The 26,404-nt window shown below is 36.8% G+C and overlaps 1 protein-coding gene across 1 annotated transcript; it reads left to right on the top strand.

Annotated features, from left to right (window-relative positions):
- Positions 1–432: 432 nt before the first annotated feature.
- Positions 433–26,119, top strand: LOC137405655 (armadillo repeat-containing protein 3-like). Its single transcript, XM_068091988.1, has 24 exons — positions 433–498; positions 1,118–1,235; positions 2,782–2,907; positions 4,509–4,580; positions 4,984–5,159; positions 6,129–6,265; positions 7,068–7,197; positions 7,309–7,432; positions 12,422–12,517; positions 12,609–12,761; positions 13,131–13,242; positions 14,318–14,510; positions 14,776–14,969; positions 15,474–15,598; positions 16,305–16,442; positions 17,288–17,426; positions 19,178–19,273; positions 21,773–21,796; positions 22,703–22,720; positions 23,226–23,328; positions 24,442–24,548; positions 25,029–25,191; positions 25,704–25,799; positions 25,953–26,119. The coding sequence occupies exons 1-24, from the start codon at positions 451–453 to the stop codon at positions 26,058–26,060; spliced, it is 2,796 nt and encodes a 931-aa protein (XP_067948089.1). The 5' UTR covers positions 433–450; the 3' UTR covers positions 26,061–26,119.
- Positions 26,120–26,404: the final 285 nt, after the last annotated feature.

The following is a 26,404-nucleotide window of genomic DNA, read 5'->3' as shown; positions in this document are numbered from 1 at the left end:
TTGCAATTATTAGGTAAGTTTTTAAACACTAATAGTATGGCATAAATTTAGCATAATATGCTATATAAACATCATATTTTTTATATAAAAAAATATAATGTTTGGTTCAATTCAAATGAGAGGCTTACAGATTATTGATCTTTTTGTAATCGAAGCAAGTAATCACTTCCTGTTAAGCAATTATCTATTATAAGAATAAAAGGATATAAGTAAAACGCAATTCTTGTTATTTAAATAAAAAACGTGCTATTAATTAGGAGCAGACAGGCGGTTTTTAATTTTATTAAAAAACCTATAATCTCAAGACACATATGATGTTTTTATTGTAACAAAATTAAAATGAAATTTTATCTTAGAAGTAGTCTTTTTCATAATCAAATTATTACAGGTTTTTTGCTGATTTTATTGTCACATTTTCTCGCAACAGAGTCTCACCTTGACAAAGCTAACATGGGAAAAAAGGAGAAGAAAGAGACAAAAGCACCACCTAGTGATGTGGTGAGCTTTTACTCAACTGAATTCTCATAGCTCGATTTAAGGAGATGAGAGTTGAGCAGCTCATAGTTGCTTCATTGCACTCCGATAAACTTCACTTAAATTACAATTAAATAAGTCGCAATACTAGTTGACCAGATTTTATGAAGACAACAAGTTAAACATGTGTTATTATGGTTTTTTTCATATTTTGCAATAGATCATGTCTAAGTTGATGGAAAGCCAACTAAACAAATAATGAATGAGATTTAAGTGTAGTAAAAACTATAAGAACTTTCACTTTCGGTAGACATAAAATTAGCAGTGTGGCATTTGCTAATCACTCAGCGAGTTTAGACTAGCATGAACTAGTTTAGACTAGTTTAGACTAGCATGCTCTCACAATGAGATCTATATATTCAATTGCTTAACATCTGTATCTGGTTGACATGTCAAAAACATAGACAAGATTTTTTATGCTATGAGTCATATAATTTTTGCGAACAATTTAAATTATACATATATTACAATAACACCGCATTCTTCATCTTTTAAAGTTTTATCTCTACATTAAATATCTACTTACCTTGAGATTTAGGACACTCAGTCAAGGTAGATAATAGCTGGTATATTATGGTTTCAGTTTGACACTCTGACAATAGATGCCCAGCAGGCTGCAACATGTATTTTAATGCTGGAGAGTGGTGAAGAGGATGTTCTATCCAAGGCGTGTGAGGCTCTGTATAAATTCGTAGAAAAAGGTAAGTTTGCTTCCACTTCCAGTAACACTGCAATAGATTCAATCCTTTAGATGTTGCGTCGATATATTAATTTTACCAGAAATCTTTAGGCATTGAAAATAAGCAGCTTTTATTGTCTTAAAGGTTGACTTGCAACAAAATTCACATTACAGTTATTTGGTATCAAAAGATTCACCATGTCTTACTCTGTTGTGTTGTAAGTACCAAATATGTGGAAATGTGATTACAAGCTCTTAAAAGCTCAAAAACGAAAAGCTGCCGAAGATTGGAATCTCTTTATTTCGATGACGTAGTCATGAAATTTGGTTATCGTCTTGTCACGTATGTTCTCACGTGAATTGAAAGGCCAATAAAAAGCTCAATATAAAACTTATCGTAGCACTAGTTTATGACAAACACTTCGGGTTTTACCGAAGACCCCGTATCAAATATAGATGCTAGCTACTTTACAGTTTTGTTTCGGCCTGGTCTAATCGGCAAGTCGTAATCTGATCATGTGACCCAATACTTCGCAAGTAATTTCTGCAGCACTTTTCGATTATCACAACTGACCAACAGGCTCGTCATGATTATCAGACAATGATATGTACTCCTTCAAGCTAAGGCTAAAAAATTAAACGAATTTTTACGGTAAGTTATAAGATATCACTGCTAAAAGTGACAGCATTACGATGACGATAAAACAGATGCGTAAGAACAATAGACATAGTTTTATTGAATGCGTGAAGTATATTTGTAAAAATATTTCGACGAATAAGGTTGCAAGAAAGTGTAAACAGAAACCATCTCTCACAACTACATCACATTTGAGCCGTTTTGGAAATCAAATCCAAACTACGGCGGTCTCGTGTGGCTGCGATTAACTGTTCGTTTTTGAGCTTTCAAGAGCTTGTAATCACCTTTCCACATATTTTGCATCTACAACACAACAGAGTAAGACATGGTGAATCTTTTCATATCAGATAACGGTAATGTGAATTTTGTTGCAAGTCAACCTTTAAAAGCACGTTACCAGTTTGTTAACAGAAATTATTGAATATTGTGGTTTGCTCGCTTGTTACACGTATTCCTGAAGATGGACATCTATGAATAACAATAATTGCTGTAAACCTCTATTTGAACACCATGGCACTCTATCTTTCAACCCTTCCCCCATAGTGGTGTTCTATTAGAGGTGGAGCATTCAAATAAAGGTGGCGTTCAAATAGAGGTTTAACGGTATATGTAATTCCTTTGTGAAATTTCACATCATGGTTTACCTTTTGCATGTAACTTTTCATCTTGTAAAATATTGATGTAGTTTTGATATGTTCACGTCTAATTATAATACTTATAATGGCTTATAAAATAAAAATATCACTTTTACGAATCCCATGAAAAACGTTCTAGTTGGTTTTATTGAAAGCAATTATTGAGATATTGAAGCGCATTGGAAAGATAATTTACTATCTTGTGATGTTACACTAGTCCTAGTTCAGCTTCTCTCAACTACCTTATAGGTGAGTGACTGTAATTTGTAGAACTTGTTACAATTGTATTATTACAGGAGACGAGAACAAGAAAACCTTGCTCGACTTGGGAGCTGTTGACCATCTACTCAAACTGTTACAACACGATGACAGAATGGTGAGAAGAAATGCCTGCATGGTCTTCGGTCTGATGACATCACATCGTAAGTACATGTAGGAGTTTACACGCTGTATTAGAGTCCATTTTTTACTATGTTTAGTGTTGCCTAGCAACTCACCAATGTTATGCAGTCATTTATTTCAAATATCCGGATGGACAAACCTGCTAGTGGATATACTAGGTGACAAGCTCTTGAGTAGTTGGAAAGATTTTAGGGTTGCCATTGTTCAGCTCGATCGAGCCAGGATGGGTGTTTGATATTATCTTTTAGGTTTAGTTGTTTAGGATATAATATCTGGATTGTACTAGTGCTACATTTTAGGCTGTTAAACAAGAAACGTTACATAAAATAATTGTATCATTCTAGTCTTTCAAAAAATGATACAGCTCATTATTATCATTGATTATACCAGCAATTTGTTTAGGTTATTAATACTGTTTATAAAGTTGCCATAGCAACAGTTTCACTTTGTATAGTTCTTTGTCTATAAAACCACTTGCAGTTTATTTTTTAGCATCGTAGTTTAGCTAAGATTATGAGCCACACGTCTTAAGTTAATATTTTACCGCTCAGAAATCACTCCGTCAGACCACGGAGAGCTCAGACAGTTCTCGTATCTATTGATACTCAAGCTCTGATTGTATTGATCTTGAATGAACCCCTAGATATATAACTTGAAATATTTGATTATTGATTGAACATTGATATGAGGTTATATGAGGTTACACTTGTTTGCTACAGCAACACTCTTTAGTCGTTTCATAACATCTTAGCTAAAAAAGCCTATTTTGTCATACAATTTGTTTTTTATGATTCAGTATTGGAGTGTTTCTTATTTTCTAGCTCTATGAAACCTGTACATGGCCTGTTAACTGGTGCTGGTAACTGCACAGTCCAGCTGCAATTGGTGTAATGCAAAAAGAGATTTGAGGTGGTCATTCCTGGCAAACATTTCGATATATTACTTTGATTGCAGCTCACATGCATTAGGCGACCATATTATACACACAGAGATGTTATATGACAACATCATGGCTTGTTCTGACATGTTATATGACATCATCATGGCTTGTTCTGACATGTTATATGACATCATCATGGCTTGTTCTGACATGTTATATGACAACATCATGCCATGTTATATGACAACATCATGGCTTGTTCTGACATGCTATATGACAACATCATGACATGTTATATGACAACATCATGGCATGTTCAGACATGCTATATGACAACATCATGGCTTGTTCTGACATGCTATATGACAACATCATGACATGTTATATGACAACATCATGACATGTTCAGACATGCTATATGACAACGTCATGACTTGTTCAGACATGCTATATGACAACATCATGACATGTTCAGACATGTTATATGACAACATCATGGCTTGTTCTGACATGCTATATGACAACATCATGACATGTTATATGACAACATCATGACATGTTCAGACATGCTATATGACAACATCATGACTTGTTCAGACATGCTATATGACAACATCATGACATGTTCAGACATGTTATATGATAACATCATGACACGTTCAGACATACCATATGATAATACCTTAACATTAATCATATCATTGCTTCATTGATATCTAGAATATAGCCATTCTCTTTCAGCTGATGTGAGAAAAATGTTGAGAAAGAGAGAGGACACAATTCCCTGTCTCATCAGTTTAATATCTCCCGAAGGTACGAAAATCCCTAAGATGTTTGGTCATTGTCTGAAACACTGAGTATAGATATGTTATGTTTAGATAATACAAATAGATGATGGTAGGTATAGAGAGCAGTCTATATATGTGGGTGGAAAAATGCTGCATGTGATGTAGGTAATTCAATATACCAGGTAATTGTAGATTTCTTGCATGTTTCAGGAGAGCTAAAATATGTGTCCGTTAGTTCTAATTGCAACTGCTCATATTTTATGTGACCTCATCTTGAAAACTTATTCAAAATAATGCAAACTAGTTTGTGTTTAGTAAGTGCTAGCCTTCTGCTTCAAATACTTGCAGCAGGTCATCGGAGGTCAAGTGACGCTGCCTCTGTGGTTTACCGTTGTCTAATTACTTATTAAATTGCACTCTTTTTGCAGAAGATACGCTTTGTCATGAGTTTTCCGCCCTTGCCCTGAGCAGTTTGTCACATGACTACGCAAATAAGGTGATGATATATGAGAATGATGGGATGGAAGCCTTGATTAGATGTCTGGGAGCCAGTGACCCAGACGTACAAAAGAACAGCGTCGATGCAATCTCATCTCTCCTCCAGGTAAGTATGTCTCCTCTGGCAATGTCTTCAACAAATTGTAACATCCCACAGCATCATGTAATACGATGTAAGTTAACATATTCTAAGGTAACATATTGTAATGTAGCACATTATAAGGTAGCACATTATAAAGTAACACATAAGTTAACTCGTTGTAATGTAGCACATTATAAGGTAGCACATTGCAATGTAACACATTGTAAGGCAACGCGTTGTAACGCAACACATTGTAATGTATTGTGAGGTAACACATTGTAAGGTAGCACATTGTGAGGTAACACATTGTGAGGTAACACATTGAGAGGTAACACATTGTGAGGTCACGCATTGAGAGGTAACACATTGAGAGGTAACACATTGTGAGGTAACACATTGAGAGGTAACACATTTGAGGTAAGACATTGTAACAACACATTGCAAGGTTAATTACATTGCAGCGCTTTGCTTGATTTCTGTACCAACTCGTCTACCCGAAAGTCGAGATTTTTTTTGTAAAAGATCAACAGACAGCATAGCATTTATTGAATAGATATAAGTTCATTAAGTGTTTGTTGTAATTTATGCTATCAAACAGGCTTTTTATCCCTCAAGGTTTCTTTTAATCAGAAAGTAAATGGATATGTTTTTCTTTACTTGTCGTATTTTGATAAATAGGTATTTCATTGGTAATGAGATGAGTAGAACATTATAACATTGCTGCCACTAGCGGTCTATTCATATTACTGTATTCTGATGAATGTGTGTTTAGGCCTGCATTATCACATACAGTGATAGTTTATACAAAACATGTTGGAAAAAGTCAACTCTCCTGTTTAATTTCTGTAGAATAAATCTTTTTACACTAAAAATGGAATCTGAGTCTTTCTTTTTAGAAACAGCTTAGTCTCAGCACCGCTAAAGGTTCTTCCCTTTTTCAATAAGAATAGAGAAAGTCAGGTCTGATTTATGTTATATTTATTAAATATTTAGGACTTCCAAGCAAGAACAGCGATAAGGGATCAAAATGGAATTGCTCCCATCTTAGAGCTTACCAAGTCCGAGTATCCAGTCATACAGGAAATAGCTCTGGTCGCTCTTGAGAGACTCACCCAGGATGCTGAGAATCGGTGAGAATAGGCTTCCTGTCTAGAAGCAGTGCGATCAAGCACGACTGATACATGTGTTTCTGTTTACAAACAGAGTGTAATGAAGGTGCAGCATTTAGAATCGGGATGAGTGAAGGTCATTGATTTAATTTCGAGTCAAAACCAAGAAACCTAGCTTAAAGACGAATTTACACAATATTTTATTTATTCTATCAGAAAGTATCGGTATTTTTCTATCATTTGTGATTGTTTTTGATGTTTGAGGTGATCTGACTGTCAGGATGTTTCAAGATTAAAATCGACGAAGCTTGAACGCAGTTATAACACTCAGATGAATTGAGAGTGTGATTATGACGTCTATAGCTGCAACAAGACTGACAGAATAGAGAGATGTTTAATGCTGTACCTTGAACACAATAGCTGATATAAACAATTGCAATGATAGCAACTAGTGACATCATTTCATATTTTCTTCTGAGCATTTTAACTGCAATCAAGTTTTGTTTATTTTAACCTTGAAACATCCTGGCAGTCAGATCACCTCAAACATCAAAAACAATCACAAATGATAGAAAAATACCGATACTTTCTGATAAAATCTACTAAAATTTTGTCTAAGTTCATCATTAAAATGTCATATTAAGCAGTGCGTGCTTCTTTATGAATATTTAACCATAGGTTTACCAACCAACGTGTTCTTTATAGAATTATCATGTGGGCCGACAGTGCCCCCCCTCCATATTGTAAGGTGATGATTCAGGTGAAATTTATAGATTATTGCGATGACTATAGTTAGTTAATGCATGACTGTTGTATTTAACAGCGCTGCATTCCGGGAACTGAATGGTCTCACACAGCTTGTACAGTTCATTGGAAACCCTGAGTTTAAAGATTTGCATGTATTTGCTGTGGTTGTCCTCTCCAACTGCCTTGAGGACCTGGAGAGTGTAGAGGTGGGTACATGTTTATATGAGTACTTACAGCATAGGTATGTATCTTGTTGGGCTATATTGAGATGTTTGGCTTCACAAAGCACACAATTATAGCCTGCTGTTAATTTGCAGACGATAAAGGAATCAGGTGGACTCACTAAGTTGGTCGCCTACATAACTGACATTCCTCCACCAGAAGACGACGGAGAAAAAAAGAAGGCAGGAGGAAAGGAAAAAGGAAAAGGTGCAAAAAGTGGTAAGATAAGCGTTTTCTGTATTTAGCTTGTTTCTGCTTTTTTACTTATGCATTGTGTGAGGTGTGAGGTGTGAGGCGCGCGCATCGATATTAAATTGGCTGATGCGCCCGGAACTGCACTAAATTCTTTTAGTTTCTTTCAGTTGTGATTGCATGGCATAACGCAATTATGCTTTGGCTTATGCTAGGATAAAAAAAGGACACCACAAAAGATTAATGTGATTTCTTGAAGCTCTTTATGTAAAAACATATTTTTGCCGCTGTTAAACTGTGAGTTTGTTTGCAGGAAAGTAACATGCCACTGCTTCTCACGGTATGATTTGCACTTTTTTTCCTTTCATGTATTTTAGGCAAACCCAAATCAGGTGAGTGGCATGTTGTTCAACTAATCGTGTTGCCTGTTCTCATCGATCTACGGATGGCCTATGTCATTCACCGTAGTCCTAGAAGCGAAGAGAATGTAGATGTATAGATTTATTTCCCCTAAACTCCATTGCTAGCGTAACTCCTCCCAATCTAGTAGGCGTAAGAACTCAGTATCGTAGTTGTCAAAATCATGTGAACCTCACAAAGGAGTTGTCTATGCATGACAATCATTGGAGTCATTTGCTGTGAGCAGATTGTGATGTTTAAAGGGGTGGTCTATACATGAAAAACTGTTCGGATCACTTCCTGTAGGAAAATAATTTGAATTGCTTTTATGGGACAAATTGCTAGTAGATGATATTTTGAGAAGTTTTCTTTACATGAAAAATATCTGGCATTTTTTGTGATTAGCAGATAATGACACTTTGAGGTTCTCATGAGTTAAAAGTAATCCTGTTACCGTCCCTGCTATCTTTGAATGTTCACTAATAATATGCTCCTCTCACTATACGCTTGTAAGCAGCCAGAGTTTCTACCAGCGCATTTTTATACCTTTGAGAACCAACATCTAGATTTAACTGATCTAACTCTCAAGCTTGTTCCTGCATTGTTAAAGGTGTCTGTGTATGTAGCATGTTTATGTATGTAGCATATGTCTATGTATGTAGCATATGTCTATATATGCAGCATATGTCTATGTATTTAGCATATGCCTATGTATGTAGCATATGTCTTTGTATGTAGCATAAGTCTATGTATGTAGCATATGTCTGATGTATGTAGCATAAGTCTGTGTATGTAGCATATGTCTGATGTATGTAGCATAAGTCTATGTATTTAGCATAAGTCTATGTATGTAGTCGTCATCACTATGGCTGGGTAGAGGCAGTGGATTCACACCTCCAACTCGACCTTAATTCACTGCCATCAGAGGGAATCAAACCTCAAGTGATATGACATCTGTAGAACACATGCTCAGTGACATATGTTACTGTATAACGAGGATACTATTTATCTGTAATGTTAAGATGATGTTAGTATCCATGGCTGTTGACCCGCCTAAAAGTATTAAGGTTAGAAATGAATTACGGTTTATAAGCTATAAGCAAAGTTATGATCGATCGACAGAAGATCATGCATGTGTGGTAACAGGGCAGCGGAGCAGAGCTGAACCCCCAGTTATGAGTTCACTCAGCAAGTTAGATTAATACATGTCATGAAACCTTTAGTATGACCTTCCGTAGTGCTGCCAGTGCCGGCATCATCAGTGGTGCGAGTAGACCCGCACTCATTTACAAGTGCCGTTGTTCTTTTCTTTTATTACTTTTTCACGGGTAAGTTTTGTAGTTGGTTACTATTTACCCTTGTATTGATCCTTTTCCCTGAGATAAAGTGTTTTGTTCTTCAGCAAAAGGCAAAGATGGTAAGATTGCTGACTGTTTCATTAAACCCATTGCTTTAGTTGTTACTTGATTTTGTGATTAACTGGCTATGCTTTTGAATAATCCGTGTGATGGTGAGGGAACTAAGGCTAGTTATTGCCCGAGCTTGACTTTATAGAGATTATATGGTGGTAGAGCTACAACTGTCGATGGTTTTAAACTTGGTTTGATGCGTTCTGTAACATACCAGAATCTTTCAGCCATCGGTGATGGCCGAAAGAGAGTCTCTATCAGCAAGATCTCACATTTGTTAAGATACTGCACTTTAATAGCGGCTGATTGTTGTGTGGAAGTGTGCCAAAGGCTGCCTCGATCCTAGAGTGATGCCTATGTGTTGTGTGGAAGTGTGCCAAAGGCTGCCTCGATCCTAGAGTGATGCCTATGTGCTGGGTGGAAGTGTGCCAAAGGCTGCCTCGATCCTAGAGTGATGCCTATGTGTTGTGTGGAAGTGTGCCAGAGGCTGCCTCGATCCTAGAGTGATGCCTATGTGTTGTGTGGAAGTGTGCCAGAGGCTGCCTCGATCCTAGAGTGATACCCATGTACTTCTAATGATTTTTTCAGTCTGTAGAAAGTCAAAACAATCATGGCTGCTACTAACCATTTAGTCTGGCAACTGATTTTTGCCAAAGTGATCTCTTTGCAACTTATTCTGTCTCCCATTTGCTCAGGATATGTAACAGCGCACTGCATTTGTTACTAACAGAAGTATGGTAAATTTCTGGTTGTAATCGTGCATTTCTTTTTATTAGACAAGTCGCAGAAGAACCTAAGATTTATACACATAAGAATAAATATAAATAAACTTAATGGACTAGCTGTTTTCAAAGCTGGTCAACGTTAGGTAAACATCAGAGGCAGGCCATGCTCTCAGCGCTAATTGTTTGTTGATTTCTTACTAAATATGAACAGAATTTACTAGAGTGAGTCGAGCATCAGCTAGAAGTAGGCTCAGTTCTGGTAGAGGATTGGGTAAGACATTCGTTGTATCATTATATTCTCCAACTTTATTGATTTTAAGCTACAGTTTTCCTTACAGGTTTAGTTGTGTCTAGCAATGTCTAATTACATTAAATACCTTATATAGGCATGCTATGAAGCAGTTGTGCAGTAGTACAATGTATCCTAGCATGTGTTCCAATAGAGAATCCACATGTAAAAACACGATTTGCACTGACCCATTGATATGTCATACTTCATTTTAAATATTAGTTCACTGGCTAAGCCGTTCTAGTTCGAGACCTGAAATAAGATTTAGCAAATTGTTTGATTTAGAAAATGTTCTTCAGCTGTTTTAGGTTAGTGGGAATATTTAAAACGTATTCTCCATTTTAAGTGCTGTAGAGCAGCGCAACAAACTCGTATGTTTCAGAGGAACTGTTTACTAGGATTAATAACATGCACCAGAAATGATGGTAGCTCGAGGTTCGGTGCTTGTCACCAATTTTGAGATGAGACTTGGTCATAAAACTTCCTTTTAAAACTGTATAATAAAGCTGTTCTGATAGAAAATGGAGAGTTGTTTTCTATCGCTCTCATGGCAAACTAAAGTTTCTGAAAACTAGACACTAGCCTAAACTTTTATTGACAGCGAACTAATAAATGCTCAGTATAGATGGCATCTGGTGAAACGGCCTCTGTAGAGGTCTCATTGTTGTTAATAATTGAAACATTCTGTATATTTGAAGCAGCAATTATAAAGAAATTATAATAGTTCGTGGCTGACAGGTACGGCAGGTAGTTCAGGTATGTCAGGTATGTCAGGTAAAGCAGAGCCATTTGACTAAGTAAGAAAAATGGCCATATAACTAACATCTTTCTGTCAAACAGTTCTTGATTAAACTGAAACTTTCTAATATCATGGATGCACTTGGACCATCAAAATCGCCTTGTTGTTCCATGAAATCTTTTCTTGATTAGGGTAATCGGTTCCCCGAATATCCATGCTGATAAACTAGTCTTGAGAGAACAATATGTATGAGTTACTAAGGTAGTAATTATGTGTTTTAGACAACTAAAAGCTTTTAAAAGTTGCCATTAAAATTTAATGAAAAGAAATGGCTCACCAGTGTTCCTCTTGGTGTTTTGTCAAACCCGTGCAAGATCGTACAAATAAAAGGGATACAGAATGTCAGGTGCTCCCATGTATACTATGTTTGTTTAGATCTTATGTTTGAGGTTATTTATGATACTCATGTTATAATAGTAGATCATTTTTCTCAGTTGGGATTGCTTGCATGTACACATGTTAGCAGTGTCCTCTAGCTGGCAGTGACCTCTAGCTGCCAGTGACCTCTAATTGGCAGTGACCTTTAGTTGGCAAATTGCACAGGTTTTAGTTGGATAAGTAATATGTGAGACTTGATATCAATCAAACTCCCTCAATAGTCCACCCGTCTCCTAGTAACCCACCTTTTCACTAGGATCTATTACCTTGAAAACCTCTGCTATCAATAGCTATGACTTTGAGGCTCCAAATCATATTCTTGTGTCCTAAGTCTGAAGCGCATTAAAAGAGTGCCTGTTCTGATCTGTCACTAGAATTGCTGGAGATGTCACGAGGTAGTAGAGCTGCCTTACATAGTCGAGTTGGCACTAATCACATGCAGTACTCGTTAGCAGTTGGTAAGATTAAATATTGCCCTGACACGTTTATAAGTTCACCTACAAGACGCACCGCCTATTATTTGACTGACAAATAATTTAGTATTGTCCTCTCATGACTCGTCACGAATATCCTGTTGTCATGGCAACTCCAATGCATTCCCCGCTCCATACAGTTATAGTTGGTAATAATCATTTGCGTATTTATGAATTCTTGAAGTAAACATACACGCTTAAACTTTGGTTGGTGTTAGCATAGTCTTTAGTGCTGCCGAGCATGTAGATAGCCTCACTTAGTATAGCATATAGTTTTGCTTTTCTGAAAAATTGTGTAAGCATGTCTTGGTTTGCTTCAGGTTTTCCTGTGCTGAAATCTTGTCAGTTATATTCAGTAATACTGTATCGCTGCTGAAATATTAATACCCTCGTATTGTGCTAAACATTTTATTCGCTTTTCCTGTAAGTTGTATGCGCCTGGTTCTGGCAGATGCTGTCGCTGGTACACGCTGTCTAGATAGCTTTACCTAGCATTTGCAAAATAAAATCTTTCGCACTTGACTGCATATTTTTGCAACTGCAGACAAAAAGGGCAAAGTTGAAGAGACAGAACTTGTGCCTACTTTGCCTGACGTGAAGCAGCACGCTGCCAAAGCTATTGGAAGAGCTGCCAAAAGCAGTAAGTAATGTAACGTACACTTTGTTGAGGTGGAAGTTTCTTATTTTTTTGTGTTATGACTTTCCTCATCGTCCTTTTCATGTGTTTTTAGCTGAAAACAAGAAAGTTTTACATGAAGCAGAAGTTGAGAAAATGTTTATTCATCTGTTCAACCATGAAGACGTCAAGGTGCAGGCTGCTGCCGTAGAAGCCTTGGGTGTCATGGCCGAATTTGGGCTGAGTAGGGACAGCATCTCTAAATGGGGTAAGATTTTAGGCTGCAGCAGTGCATGTACTTGTGACAAAATAATTTGTTGCTAGTGTCAAGGATACCGGCTTATCCTGTCTAATGGTATATATATGTAATGGTATGTTATTTCCATTATGATTGGAGGTCATTGGTAATATTTTCACTTGCACTTTTGATTGGCTTATAGGTTAATATTGCGCTCTTTATTGGTCCGCAGGTTCGATGTTTTGCAGCAAATTAGATTAAATGCAAACATGCATATGATAGATGCGCCATAAATAAATGCATACATATAACATCTAATTGCGGCGAAGAGAAAAACTCGAAATATATGTACACATATGTATATATTTATGATAACGATAAACAATTCTGTCCAATTAGAGGGCATGGAGCCATTAGTGAAGATGCTGAAAAAGGAGGACTTGCATGAATTACTAGAGGCAGCGACTCTCGCTCTTGCCAACCTCACTGAAGGCAGCGCCAACAACATTCGGTGAGTCATTGTCTCCTCATGATTGACAAATTTCTATGGATTATTCATAAAGGTTCAAAATTTGAGCAGTTAAAACTCTACTTTCAGTTTTACTAAAGCCTTAGTATCAGAATTGCTGTGATAGCCTTAGTTTTCCTCTTACTTTAAATATCTTCATGAACCTAATATAATATAGTTGTAGCTCTTGTCTCTTTATGTATGATCACATTCTAGGGGTTCAGAGAAAGACCCTGTCACATGCATATATTGTAAAATCTATGGATGAGTATATTTCATCTCTTAATATTATTGATTTTAAAAATAATAAAGATTTGGTATTTTGATCACATGTCTTTCCAAATGTCGAAAAAGAAGTAATACCATTTATGTAATAGAAACATAAAGTCAGGCTAGTTCTGCATTACTATTTGCATGATATAGTTGTTTGTTTTATTAGTATGCAAATGAATAAAAACAAACTATAGTTATTACAGACAGGAAACGGCTGCACTACATAGATATTCAGCTGGTGCTGCTCTAAAGCTGTGTGAAAATGAGTCGACACTTTAGTCGACAATTAGCTTTTGGCTGACTTTTGTACCTGATAATTTGCTTCGCAAATGAGTACATCGTCCAATTCACACCGGTGATTGATATCACGAACACGAATGTGTTCATCATTCTTATTGGTTTTTATTGTGCACTAGCTTGCTAGAAAATGGAACAGCTCGTGATCTGCTGTGATTGGTTGTTGCCACTACACAATTGCTTGCAAATTGAACAAGTTGAAACAGCAGTGCGAAGCCTTTTTAGTCAGTAGAAAGTGATTTTATTTATTGTTTGATTAAGATTTTGACCAAGTTGCTCTATTTTTTGCTCGTATACACAAAGCTTTCAGCTATGGAACGACCCAGAAAACAGCTCAACTAGAACACCTATCGCTGCCAAGGACAACTGCTGAATGACCTCGAATATTCTGGATTCGCCACATTTTGAATCAGCTAGATCTATTGGTGGAGTGGACTGACAACTCTTGACAAAAGTCTGCAGGCAGCTCCTGGTGGAGTTTGCAGATAACCTCTGTGTAATTTTGTAGTGAGATAGTGAACTTTGGAGGGGTGGAGTCACTGATAGCCCTTCTCTCACATAGTAAAGACACAGTGATCTCTAACACATGTGTCATACTTACAAACATGTCAACCCAAGAGGACGTCAGGAATGACATTCAAAAAGCTGGAATTATTAGCGCTCTGCTCACTCCTCTCAACTCTCAGAACTGCGATGTGCAGGTTAGCTCTGCCCACTACTTGCTTATCTTTTTCTACTTTTTATTATCTGTAGTAATGTTTGTCTCTTGTGCATTTTGATGGCTAGAAATGATAAGTTCTCATTTGACAATTTCCATTCCTTCCAAAAGATTGCAAATTTCCTGATAGACTGTGAAATTGGTAACAGTCATTTCAGCGTCTTTTTTAAACCACAATGCACAATTTTAATTGCTATTTAGTAGGGAATGGTAAAAGCCATTACTCCACCATACTGTTACGTTTACAGGCTAAAGCTGCCATGGCGGTTGCCTCCTTTGTCATTGATGTGGACTGTCGAACGGACTTCAGAAACATCGGTGGTCTTGTTCCTCTTGTCGCCATGTTAGAGTCAGCCGATGACTCTGTGAGGAGGAATAGCTCATGGGCTGTCAGCATCTGCGCCGTGGACGAGCCAACTGCCATGGTGGTTGCCTCTCTTGGGTGGGTTTATAACTTGTTTCAGATGATTCCATATGAATTAATTGTCTGAAGCAGTTGTTTACGGACATCGTCTTGATGAACACAAGTTACTTTGCCCTTTTAATTGCTTACCACGGGTTGAATATTATTGAATAAGTTCGCATATGGCTTTTAGCTTCTGTAAGATAGTCTCATAAGTGTGGAGCATTATACAGATGACAATGTTTCTGTAACCAGCACTCTATATTTCACCTCACCGTCCTTTGATACTTGTGTGCTATTAGAAATATAATAACTAACCATTAGTTTCTCATTGCTGAGATAAACTCGAAGTTGTGTGACAGTAACATTGTATTACTTTTCAAAATATTTGTCTCATCATAAGATATGTATCAGGTGATCGTCTGCTGTCATGCGGTGCAGCAGATATGCAGATAATTATGGGTAATGAAACGACTAAAACCTGTATTTGTTTCATCAGTTAACTATTTTTAAAGTGTACAGTTGTTTTATGTCAAATTTTAGAGGCATCGAAACTCTACAAGCAATTCAGCTCTCCAGCAGCAGGAAGAATGCTTTCACTGAGGCAGCGCTTGATCGCCTCCTAAATCATAACCTCTCTGCAAAATACGCTCTCACGGGCTTTTTAGGTAGGTAGGGTGCAAATCACTAAGGTTGCTAAAGGAGCATCCATGTCTAGATGGGCAGATGTGAGTGGTTGCTTAGGTTGGGAAAGCAATTTTTCATTTTTAGTTGTGAATTTTACTCGTGTTAATGACTTTTTATAGCAAAGTAGTGGTGTTTTTCTATCAATGAACTAGGTCAAGGTCATTATTAAACTGAGAATAACATATTTTTTTCAAGTGTAAGATGAAGGCATTTTTAGATAGCGAAATTCTCAACTTAGATTAGCAAGGTTGGACTAGTAACATAAATAAGTTCCTTCTTTAGCAGATTATTTGGGCATTTGTCTGGGTGTTTGGGACACATTCCTGTCCTAGCTAGGGTAGGACGATTCTAGATGTGTGAGACTGGTCTGTGCCTATATGTAACGAAGTGAAGCGTCTTGCTATATAGGCAGGAATACAGTCTTTAGTGTGCATACCTTGCTAGTTATAAAACATGCTTCTTCTAAGCTTTCTGGTCGCACTTGACATGAATACACACAACTTGTCAAGTCTCACTACTTTTCAAGTTTCAATGTGTCGCAACTCCTTACGTTGCGGTAGTTTAGCTGCTGGTGGGGGTAGTGCAACCGGCTTTGTGCTAAGCAGTGAGGTATTGGTCTTTTGCTGTTGAAACTGTAAATTCTGAGGCTGTGATGAGTGTCTGTTCATCAAAGTTTGTTGTACACAGGATCAGACAACTTGATAGGTGATGAGTTTTATGACTGCGGCCGACTCTCCCAAGGCGCTCATGTCAAACCTCTCACCAGCCTCCTTGAGGATGACAGCCATTTGTTTCAACACGTAGATACCGAATATGTATTACGATGTAAGAGAATGTGATCCTCTTTTGCGTCTCATTGTTTTATTGGCTGTCTACTTACTCAAGCCTTTTCTGATTGGCTGTTCACCCCAATTTTGCTGCTTCCGAGTGGTTAAAGTGTTCCTAACCTTTGTTATTTCTAGATTTGTCATAAATTTAATTGAGCCTCTCTCTATTCTCATCAACATATATCTGCCTCACAAAACTGGAAAAATTTTATTACTCGACTGATATAAATTTTCGTCAAAAACTTTTGAAGACTTCTAAAAAAAGGCTGTAGATAACCTCTGATAGTCGTTTGAGATGTAGATAGCCTCTGCTAGTCTTGTAAGCAAGCAATAGTCGATTTCACTCGGTAAACTAAACTAGAGGAAAATGGAATTTGGTCACAGGTTTTGAAATAGGTCAAAGTTAATACATGTAGCCTACTTTTCTTAACATTGGACCTCAGTACCCTCGTCTTTGTGTTGGGCTACTGTTTGAAAGAAATAATCTGCTACAGCGAGGTTGCAAGGAAAACAAAGCAATTATTAGTTTGGAACCTGGTTTTGTGTGGCAGCCTTCTCTTGTGACAGAGGTTTGAGGGTTCTTCCTTTAAACATCACACTAACCCAACTCACCTGGTTCCTACCAGCTCCAAGACCTTACGTTTGCTCTCGCATCTCTGTTATACTTCTCGCATCTCCTTTGACCTTTGACTTTTTGACCTTAACAAACGACATCTAACTCCACAAATTTTGCTCCTTGTGATGATTTGCGCGAGTGGCACCAAGTGGTTGGCTTATGTTTGCTAAGAGGTTGTCACAACCAGAATCTGCTAAAGGTTTGCTGATGTAACACTCCTGTTATAGCAATGACTAACCAGATACAAGATGGCTTCTACGATATGGGAGCCACTCGGCCTGGTCCAAAGTTCCAACCTTTAGAGGCCTTGTGCAAGAAGGAGGTGGATCAGAAACGTCCTGTACTTTTGATCAACCCAGCTCCAGAGTAGGTGGCTCAGTCTTGCTACCACCAGTATTGCTGCACCACAGTCGAATTCGGGCAATAGTAGTGTTGTATTACAGCATGTTCATAGCATTACCATTGCTATAATACACCATAACAATATGTCACTATTTCATTATATCACTTGTCTAGTTACATGCCAATGTGAACATAAGGATTCTAGTTGGTGATCAAATATCATAGAGCTTTCTGTCAATTCTATCTCTTTGGTAATGAAAGGAATAAAAAGAATTCATGTATGAAAAATTTCCATTTCTGGTTGCAAGTATCCCTCCCCATTTCTAGTCACAAATATTTTTCCTCGTTTATAGTTGCAAATAATTTTCTCCATTTGAACCCATTTATAGTCACACATATACCTCTCTATTTCTGGACACAAGTATTCTTCCCTATTTCTAGCTGCAACTATTATTCCTTTTTCACATATTTTTCCAATTTAAAGTTGAAGTCTAAAAGTCTACCAAATTTATTAGATATTAAAGTTATAAATAATATACTGTAAATTGGTGTTGATTTGGGATTTGTTGGGAACTTATTTTAAAATATTTTCGATGAAACTAGAGGCATTTGTTGTAAAATAATGCTAAATGTGAAGCATTCAATGAATTCTCATGCACTTATTGCTGTCAAGTAGTTTCAATCGAATAACAAGAGTGGTATAGGTAACTAGCCGTGGATAATAACTTTAAAATACCCGAAACAATTCTACGAAGTATATGATCTATTCAGCTTGGGTCGAAATTGTATAGTTACCATAAGTGTGAGAACCATATCACTGATGATGCATGTTTACAGTCCAGAGTACATCGCTTATTTGACGAAGGTCGAAAACAGGAAACAGTTCTTGAATATTTCATCAATACAAAGTAGTCGGTAATAAACACTTCTTCCGCTACCTCTTTTCATTGAATAACTAACTCTTCCCTTCTGTGTTTCGTTCTCAGTTCTGAATTATACTGTTTGGCCTTGGTTGGCCAGTGTTACCTGAGCTCGGCATTGTATTGTAGCGCTACAGATAACAAGATATACTTTGTAGGTGTTATTAGTATTAACAATGCTTCATTCAGAGTATCTCTTTCCTCACTTAAATAAAGCGAGTAGTTATAACTGCTTGTACTTACTTGCATGCTAGTAGTGAGAGACACAGCTCCTCGCTAAAACTGATCTGCAGAACTGTGATCTGCAGTGGTTCTACAAACTGTAAGGATGGTTTGCAATTAGAATCATGATGAGTTCTGGAAACCATTGCTTTGTAGTATCAGTGGCTACAGACAGGCAGCAGTTGCTGATGTCTGTTTTTTTCACAGTTTAATATAGCAAACTACTGTCGACAGTACCTGCAGCATCTCTATCGTTTGTGACAAGCCTTTCATTATTATTGACAGGATGTGTCAGGTGCTAGTTGTAGTCGTAGATGTAAAACTAACACTTTCTGCTGCATGAATCATAGTTTCTGACCTCTCAGTCTACAGCTATAGTTATAGCGTTAGACTCTAGATATCTTATGCTAGTTGTGCTGAAGCCTCAGAAACAAAGGATCTGTTGAGACACGTGATGATAGTCTTAGCGCCCAAGTATCTAGGGCTAGACATGAGGTTTTGCTGACTAACTTATGGTGGCTAGAGAAGCTGGCCTGCAGTTGTTGGACATATTTTGCTCCGGGTTATTGTCCATAAAAATTGCTGAAAAAGTTGAACAACATTAAAATTGGAACAAGCTGTTGGTCTTTACAGGCGCGGATCTTCACCAAAGCCACCTCTGGAGCAGACAATTAAGGATGATGTAAAGCCAAATACCAAAGGATCTCGGTCAGGGAGGGACTCTAAATCGTAAGTTCAAGATGAGTACAAAATCTCTCTAAGGCTTTTGGTCTAACCTTGACGCATTTTCTCTCAAATTTATTCCAGAGGTAATTGACATAGTGAGTGGTTTATGTTACGTAGTTTTCTTGATTAAAAATCAACTGTCAAAGAGTTACCTTCTTTCGCCTATTTGTTCTCAAATTTTATAGATGCAAACATTTTTTCTGTTTTAAAAAAAGCTTCTTTCTAAAATAATTTTAAAAAATAAAATAATTTGTTTTACACAGTCACAATCTTTTTTACTTTTTTTATATCAAAACTAACTCTAGATTTTTATGTTGCCTTACAATGTTCTCAACTACACTCTTTTACTGTTGCTCACCCAACACTTCATATACGGTAAGCACATGTAGTAAAAGAGCGACTGTTCACTTATTTCTAGTGTGATGGGAGATTGTACAATTTTTGCGTTTGTATTATGTAAACAAGTTCGTTAAAAACACCAAAAAGGTTCGAATAATATTAATTTTTGCTAATCTTTAAAATTGGGTAATAATGATATAATATTACTTGCATTGGTACTCATAGACAACAGTACGTGTTAAGCTTCTTCATTGATGTTTGCTCACAAAGTTGGGCACAATATCACTTTACCCATAGTTATGTCTCCTTTTGTGATGGGTATTAGTCTACCTCAAAAAAGTTCTAAGTTCTGGGCTAATACTCGTGTTTAAGCTTGTCGAATGATTGTGTGGATTAAAATAAATTTATAATGTAACAGGCAGGGTTGGAAAAAACCATGGTTTTTATGAAAAAACCGAAAAAACCAGTTGTTTTTTTGTTTAAACCGGTTTTTTTAGTTTAAACCGGTTTTTATGGTTTTTATAATTTTACCAAAGTTTTTACAATTTTAAGTCGAATTAACATTACTTACTATAGCTGCATGATTGAGTATTGAACATACATATGTCGAATCATCTGTTAAAGATAGTACTGTGGGAGTTGTTATGGGGAAAAAAGAGAGAAAACATATGGAAATTTCAGAATGAGTCTTAAATCAAATATGATCGATGAAATACAGAGCAGAAATCGTATCACATAAAGTGAATATTTTACATACAGCTCTATGTATAAGTAGAAACTTTAATTCCAGTGATTAGTCGTGTGGTAGTGTAGAGCAGAGCATAATGCAGATGCATTGTGAGTGTTTGGAGCAGTGGCAGATGACTCAACTTCTATCACTTGAATATTAGCATCGCTGTCTAAATTGGTGTTTTCAGCTTGACATTTTGCTATGTGAGCTTTAAGCCTATCTGCGTAACCTCGCGTTGCGACAGCACACCTATTACGTTTTGCCTTAAAACCTTTGCCTTTCAAAACTTTTCAAAACACAACAAACTTGATAAACTGAATTGTAACAATCCAACTACTTTGACTTGTGCGCAATAAATAAAATATTAGCAAACTTGAAGCTTTTGCCCAAAAGGATTTTATTGTTTTAATTTCAAATTATAAGTAATCCTTTCTCACTGGCCAGACTTGAGAGAGTATTCATTCATTATTAGAGACGATGATTGGATTAGTATATTTCACATGGTTTTTATATTTCATCAGCAAAGAGATCATCATATCACTTGATAAAACCAATTGAAAATGAAATTCACTAAGTCATTGTTGTGCTAGGATTTCATGTAGTTTCAACTTGAACTCTGCCATCAATTTGCTACTGTGTCCTAAATAAACTTCCACAGCTGATAATTACATAAAATTGTATTTCTACCTCACATGAACCACTAGGAGCTTAAATTATTATGTTTTTCATAAAAAATAATGAAAAAACTGGTTTTTTCGGGCTGGTTTAAACCGGGTTTAAACCACTCGGTTTAAACCATTGGTTTAAACCATTGGTTTAAACTGAGCCAACCCTGGACTAACAGGTTTCACAAGATGCAATGAAACAGATCTTGTCTTATTGTTTTTGCTCAAATAGAGTGCGCAATTAGAAAAAGTACAGTGAGCACCTGGAATAATTACAGTGAGCACCTGGAATAATTACAGTGGGCACCTGGAATAATTACAGTGAGCACCTGGAAGCATTACAGTGAGCACCTGGATAATTTCAACTCCAAAAAGTTTCTATAGATGAATCTGAGTTTTTCATTCAAAAGCTTTACCATACTTAAGGGTTCTAAAAAATTAAATTAAATGGGAGAAGTATAAACTCTGTACACTAGTCAGTAGATGGAGTATATACTCTGTACATTAGTCAGTAGTAGGAGTATAAACACTGCACACTAGTCAGTAGTAGGAGTATATACTCTGTACACTAGTCAGTAGTAGGATTATAAATTCTGTGCACTAGTCAGTAGCAGGAGTGTAAGCTCTGTTGTATATTGCGTACACGGTATGTGGAACAAAAGTTACATGTACGTAATTGGTTTGGATAGCTTAGTTTCCGATATCCTTGATAAAATCGACATTCAAGAGCTTTCAACTATCTCTATCAAATATCAATTCTTATTTCAGTCCAGAAGTGAAAAAGCCCAGCAGGTAAAGAGTTTCTTTAACAGAGTTACTAATAATCGTTGTGCTGTATTAACATCTAGTGCTCAGTTGTAGCTATTTCTAGCCCATATTTTACCTACTTGCGATTAGTCACTACCAGACTTGTATTTCTGGCTGGCATCCTTACTCTTTGGGAGTTGTATTCTCAATTTCATTCCACATGTATTAAATTTTCAGCCGCTTAAATGTATGAAGAGTATTAGTTGTTGTGCCCTTCGATGGTTAGTTTCTGCTTGCTGAAGTGTCTACTAAAACTGGTTTTATCTACCTGCATAGCATTTCTAGGGCTGGTAAAACAAGCTGGAATTTTTTTCATGCCCTGGCTGCTACAATCAAAAGTAAACAAGGATATGCAAAAGATATCACCATATTTAAACAAGTTGCCTTTGTAAATTTAAAAAAAAATAAATTTTGCATTTGTGAGTATTTTTAAACTATTCACAACCATGGATCAGAAGAAAATTTTCAAATGTGACACTTTTTGCAATTGATTACTACTTTGAGTAATTTTTAGACCCCAGTGCAAAGAAGTTCTGTAATACTATTATACGTAGTGTCATAGAGATTTGGATGTTGCAGCATGAATTCAATTCACCTTTTAACTAGCTAAGCTCTATAAATACAGACCCAATATGATAATAGTATTGTTTGCGCCTACTAACTCCTTTGATCTCTATGTGAATGTTAAATGAACCTCAGATTGTGGTTTTAACTGTCATTATTTCATGAATATTTTCAACAAATGTAAAATTTTAATGCGGTCTAAGCAGCTCAGTTATTATCACAATGACGAATTTAATGCCTTTGCTGTCGATGGTGGTTATTAGTTTTTCTGAATGTATGAAATGAATCTGTTGCCATAGTTACTAACTGTTCAGTGTTTTTCTATAGGAATGTCACATCTTCAAGGTTTGCAGTATGAAGTGTTACTAATGCTCGAATATAGCCTGTGTTTTGAGTGTACAATAATGTTTGCTAATTACCTCCGACCCCTCCTACTCAGTGTCGTGTTTCAAATCGTGTTTTTTGTTGATGCAACCCGATATTTGTAGGCTTAAGCTTCTAGTCACCCGCTTTTATAGTTAATAAATTACTACCCAGTTTTATGTGTGTTTCAGGTTCACGCTGTAACTTGCATATCATAGTTATACTGCTCTTCTTTCCTACATCGCTGAATAGTTGATTAGATCTCTGTAAATAATACAAACTGTCCATCAGGGTACATCCGATCAACATGGTGGTAGGAATGTGGGAGTATTTTCGTTCGATGAAGCTTTTTTAGGCCTTCAATATTTGTTTTAATAATTAATTGTGCGAATGATAACATATAAATGTACTTTGGAATACTTTGAGTCTAAACTAAGCCATAAAAGGTCAAGGCTATAAAGTGGCTGTTTGCGTTTGGTGTTTGCAGCAAAGCACGCAGCAGGAAAGAGAAGGATGAAGAGAAGGAGAGAGAAGAGGAAGAGCAGAGATTGAGAGAAGCGGAGGAGGCGTCTCAAAAAGAGAATGATAAAGTAAGTTCATAGCTAATAGGATGCAGTAGTCAGCGACTGCTGTTGAGAGAATCTGTACTATGATAAGTCTGTCCATCTGTCTGAAGCCACGCTGAGGGCGTTAAGAAAATGCTGCACCGCACAGGAATCGATCTAAGGTAATTGAATTCTGAGCCAATCGTGCAACCATCTGCACCACTCGATCCCCTTTCCGCATCTAAGAATAGTTGTGCACATAGTTATTACACATGACAATCTCTCATGATGCACCAGACTGATAGCAGACTATTGTACATATAATGCTACAAGTGTCTCACTTGTGATCACAATGCAATCGCATGTACATGTATGTCTTGCGTTTGTCCTTTTCGCTTGTCAGTTGTTTACAAATCCAACACAGTATTAAGATAGTGGTGTGTATGTCTGATATGTGTAGTGTTCAGATAGTGATGTGTATGTCTGATTGATGTGTAGTGTTGGGAACGATGTGTATGTCTGATATGTGTAGTGTTCAGATAGTGATGTGTATGTCTGATATGTTCAGTGTTCAGATAGTGATGTGTATGTCTGTACAATGTGTTACAATCTGAACACTGAACATATCAGACATATGTTCAGTGTTCAGATAGTGATGTGTATGTCTGATATGTGTAGTATTCAGATAGTGATGTGTATGTCTGATATGTGTAGTGTTTAAATAGTGATGTGTATGTCTGATATGTGTAGTGTTCAAATAGTGATGTTTATGTCTGATATGTGTAGTGTTTAAATAGTGATGTGTATGTCTGATATGTGCAGTGTTCAGATAGTGGTGTGTATGTCTGACATGTGTAGTGTTCAGATAGTGATGTATATGTCTGATACGTGTAGTATTCAGATAGTGGTGTGCATGTCCGATGTCTGTAGTATTCAGACAGTGGTGTATATGTCTTATATGTGTAGTTTTCAGACATTGATTTATATGTTTGATGTTTTTAATGTTCAGACAGTGGTGTATATGTCTGATGTGTGTAGTTTTGAGACATTGATGTACGTGTCGGGTATATGTGTAGTGTTCGAATGGACTTTTAGGAAGTCAGCTTTTGTAGCACAGACGCTTACACCTTAGTTAAACTTTTGATCGTCATTTTGTAGCCATTTGTTCCACCAGCAGATCCACAACTGCTCAAATATATTGATGAGGTGAATGAGAAGATTATGCCTTTACCTACAACAAGAGAGCAAGTAGTGGCACTTGCCAGGTGGGTTCAATCGTTTGACTCTAACTGACTTCATAAAAGACTTAAAAGAACAACATTAGAGAATAACCCTTTTTTCGTGAGCATATTAATTAAGTCAGTCATTGTTAACTTAAAATTCTAAGAAATCAACGACACTGCATTTGGTGAAAGAAATATACATGTAATAGATAATAGCTGGTATACCATAATGTGTTCTGTTTGTGTAACTGGTACAATATATCGAATGTGTCAGAACAACAGAAGCTATCAATGGCTCTAAAGTAGCATATAGGATATGTTTGTATTTAAACAGAGAGAGAGTTCCTCAAGTCTCCTATAGTACGATTACATCTTGGCCGCATTTAGGTGTTTTCTGAACTTAATTTCTAGCAAACGAATACAGGGAATTTTTTTTCCAAATAGGGACTTGTCCTGTCATCTCATAACCTGTCAAAAAACATACCCGGAGAGGCAGTGCCTAACATCTGTGTATCATTTTAGATTTGTTGCGAGCAAAATGGGTGGAGCTATTGCTCGAGGACAAGTAGCTCAGTTCAGTTGGGAACTGCCTATTAGCCAGTTGAAGTACGAGAGGAAGTCAAATGTCTTGCCTATAGGCGCCATTAAGACAGGCATTCACCTCCACAGAGCCTTACTTTTCAAGGTCAGTTGTACTGTTCAAGGTCATTTGTGCTGTCCAAGGTCAGTTGTACTGTCCAAGGTCATTTGTGCTGTTCAAGGCCAAGTGTGTTGTTTAAGGTTAGTTTTATTAGCTGTTCCTGATTGGTCCTGTCTGTGTTCATCTGTGTGGCATGTACGACATAGTGAAGGGTTTCTACTAATATTCAAAGGTATTAATATTATTAAAAGCATAAATAACTTTCACATGTTTAGTGGTATTCAGTCTATCAATCAGACATATTCTGAAAAACTCTAAATTCATTTTAAAAAATTAAGCATGATATAACGTTATTCCTAGTATTTCTACCGTATTGAGAAAAATAGTTAGTTACTTGTGGAGTTGCCTCTTATATCAGTAGACAACTCCTCATGAGAAATGTTAATACAATCTCACCGCAGCCATTCGGTTGTCTTATCTAGTTTACACACTGACATGCCTAGTTTTATACATAATGCAACACTGTTACATAAAAGACATGACGATATTCATTGCAGGCATTAGGTGACAGGATAGGGGTCGGTTGCACACTAGAAAGAGGGGAATACAACAGAGCTTGGAACACAGTCTTGCTATTTGATGATGATGAAAATGTAAGTGAAACCAGATGTCTTAGTGACTTGAACGACGCTTTAGATAGCACTAGTGTTTCATATATGTGCGCTCATCTCCGCAGTTATATAGCTGAAGTTTGCTTGCCATATCTCTAACATCGTATTCCCACATTCCATGTTGAACTGTTACAGGGAAAAATTAAATTTCCCCCGAAGTCCTTCATAGTTGATACAATGCATGAGCCAGGAGAGCTGCTGCGAGCTGATACCCCGGAGGCTGAGCAGTACAAGAGGCTATGAGCTGACAAAAATTTATTTATCTGCATAGAATTGGTCAAGAACCATGTAAATATTTATTCATATCCGTCCATGTGTTTCAGCTATATTTTAGTACAAGTTTTATTGCAAATAAATTATATTTACATTATGAGATCTAACCAGTGTGTATCTTTGTAGTGGTATGTTGACTAAAGTGTATTTCTGAATCCTAATCGTAAGCGTGTGACTGTGAGTTGTGCACTCACTGTTTAGATTACCAAAGAGCAGGATATAGTAAAAAGGGAGAAGGAAGATGTATGTCAAGGTCATTCTCAGCTCTTTCTCTTCATTTCTTTAGTTTTGCATTGCTGATAGATAAAAATTGG

The sequence above is a fragment of the Watersipora subatra genome, chromosome 10 (genome assembly GCF_963576615.1).
Source record: "Watersipora subatra chromosome 10, tzWatSuba1.1, whole genome shotgun sequence".
Taxonomy (NCBI): domain Eukaryota; kingdom Metazoa; phylum Bryozoa; class Gymnolaemata; order Cheilostomatida; family Watersiporidae; genus Watersipora; species Watersipora subatra.
Note: the sequence above shows the minus strand (reverse complement) of the source record. Positions and strands in the feature narration are given on the sequence as shown.

Coding starts and splice junctions, on each gene's coding strand:
- LOC137405655 (XM_068091988.1), top strand. CDS start 451: ATGGGAAAAAAGGAGAAGAAAGAGACAAAAGCACCACCTAGTGATGTG. Junction 17,427..19,177: donor TTGATCAACCCAGCTCCAGA/GTAGGTGGCTCA, acceptor TGGTCTTTACAG/GCGCGGATCTTCACCAAAGC. Junction 25,192..25,703: donor ACAGAGCCTTACTTTTCAAG/GTCAGTTGTACT, acceptor TATTCATTGCAG/GCATTAGGTGACAGGATAGG.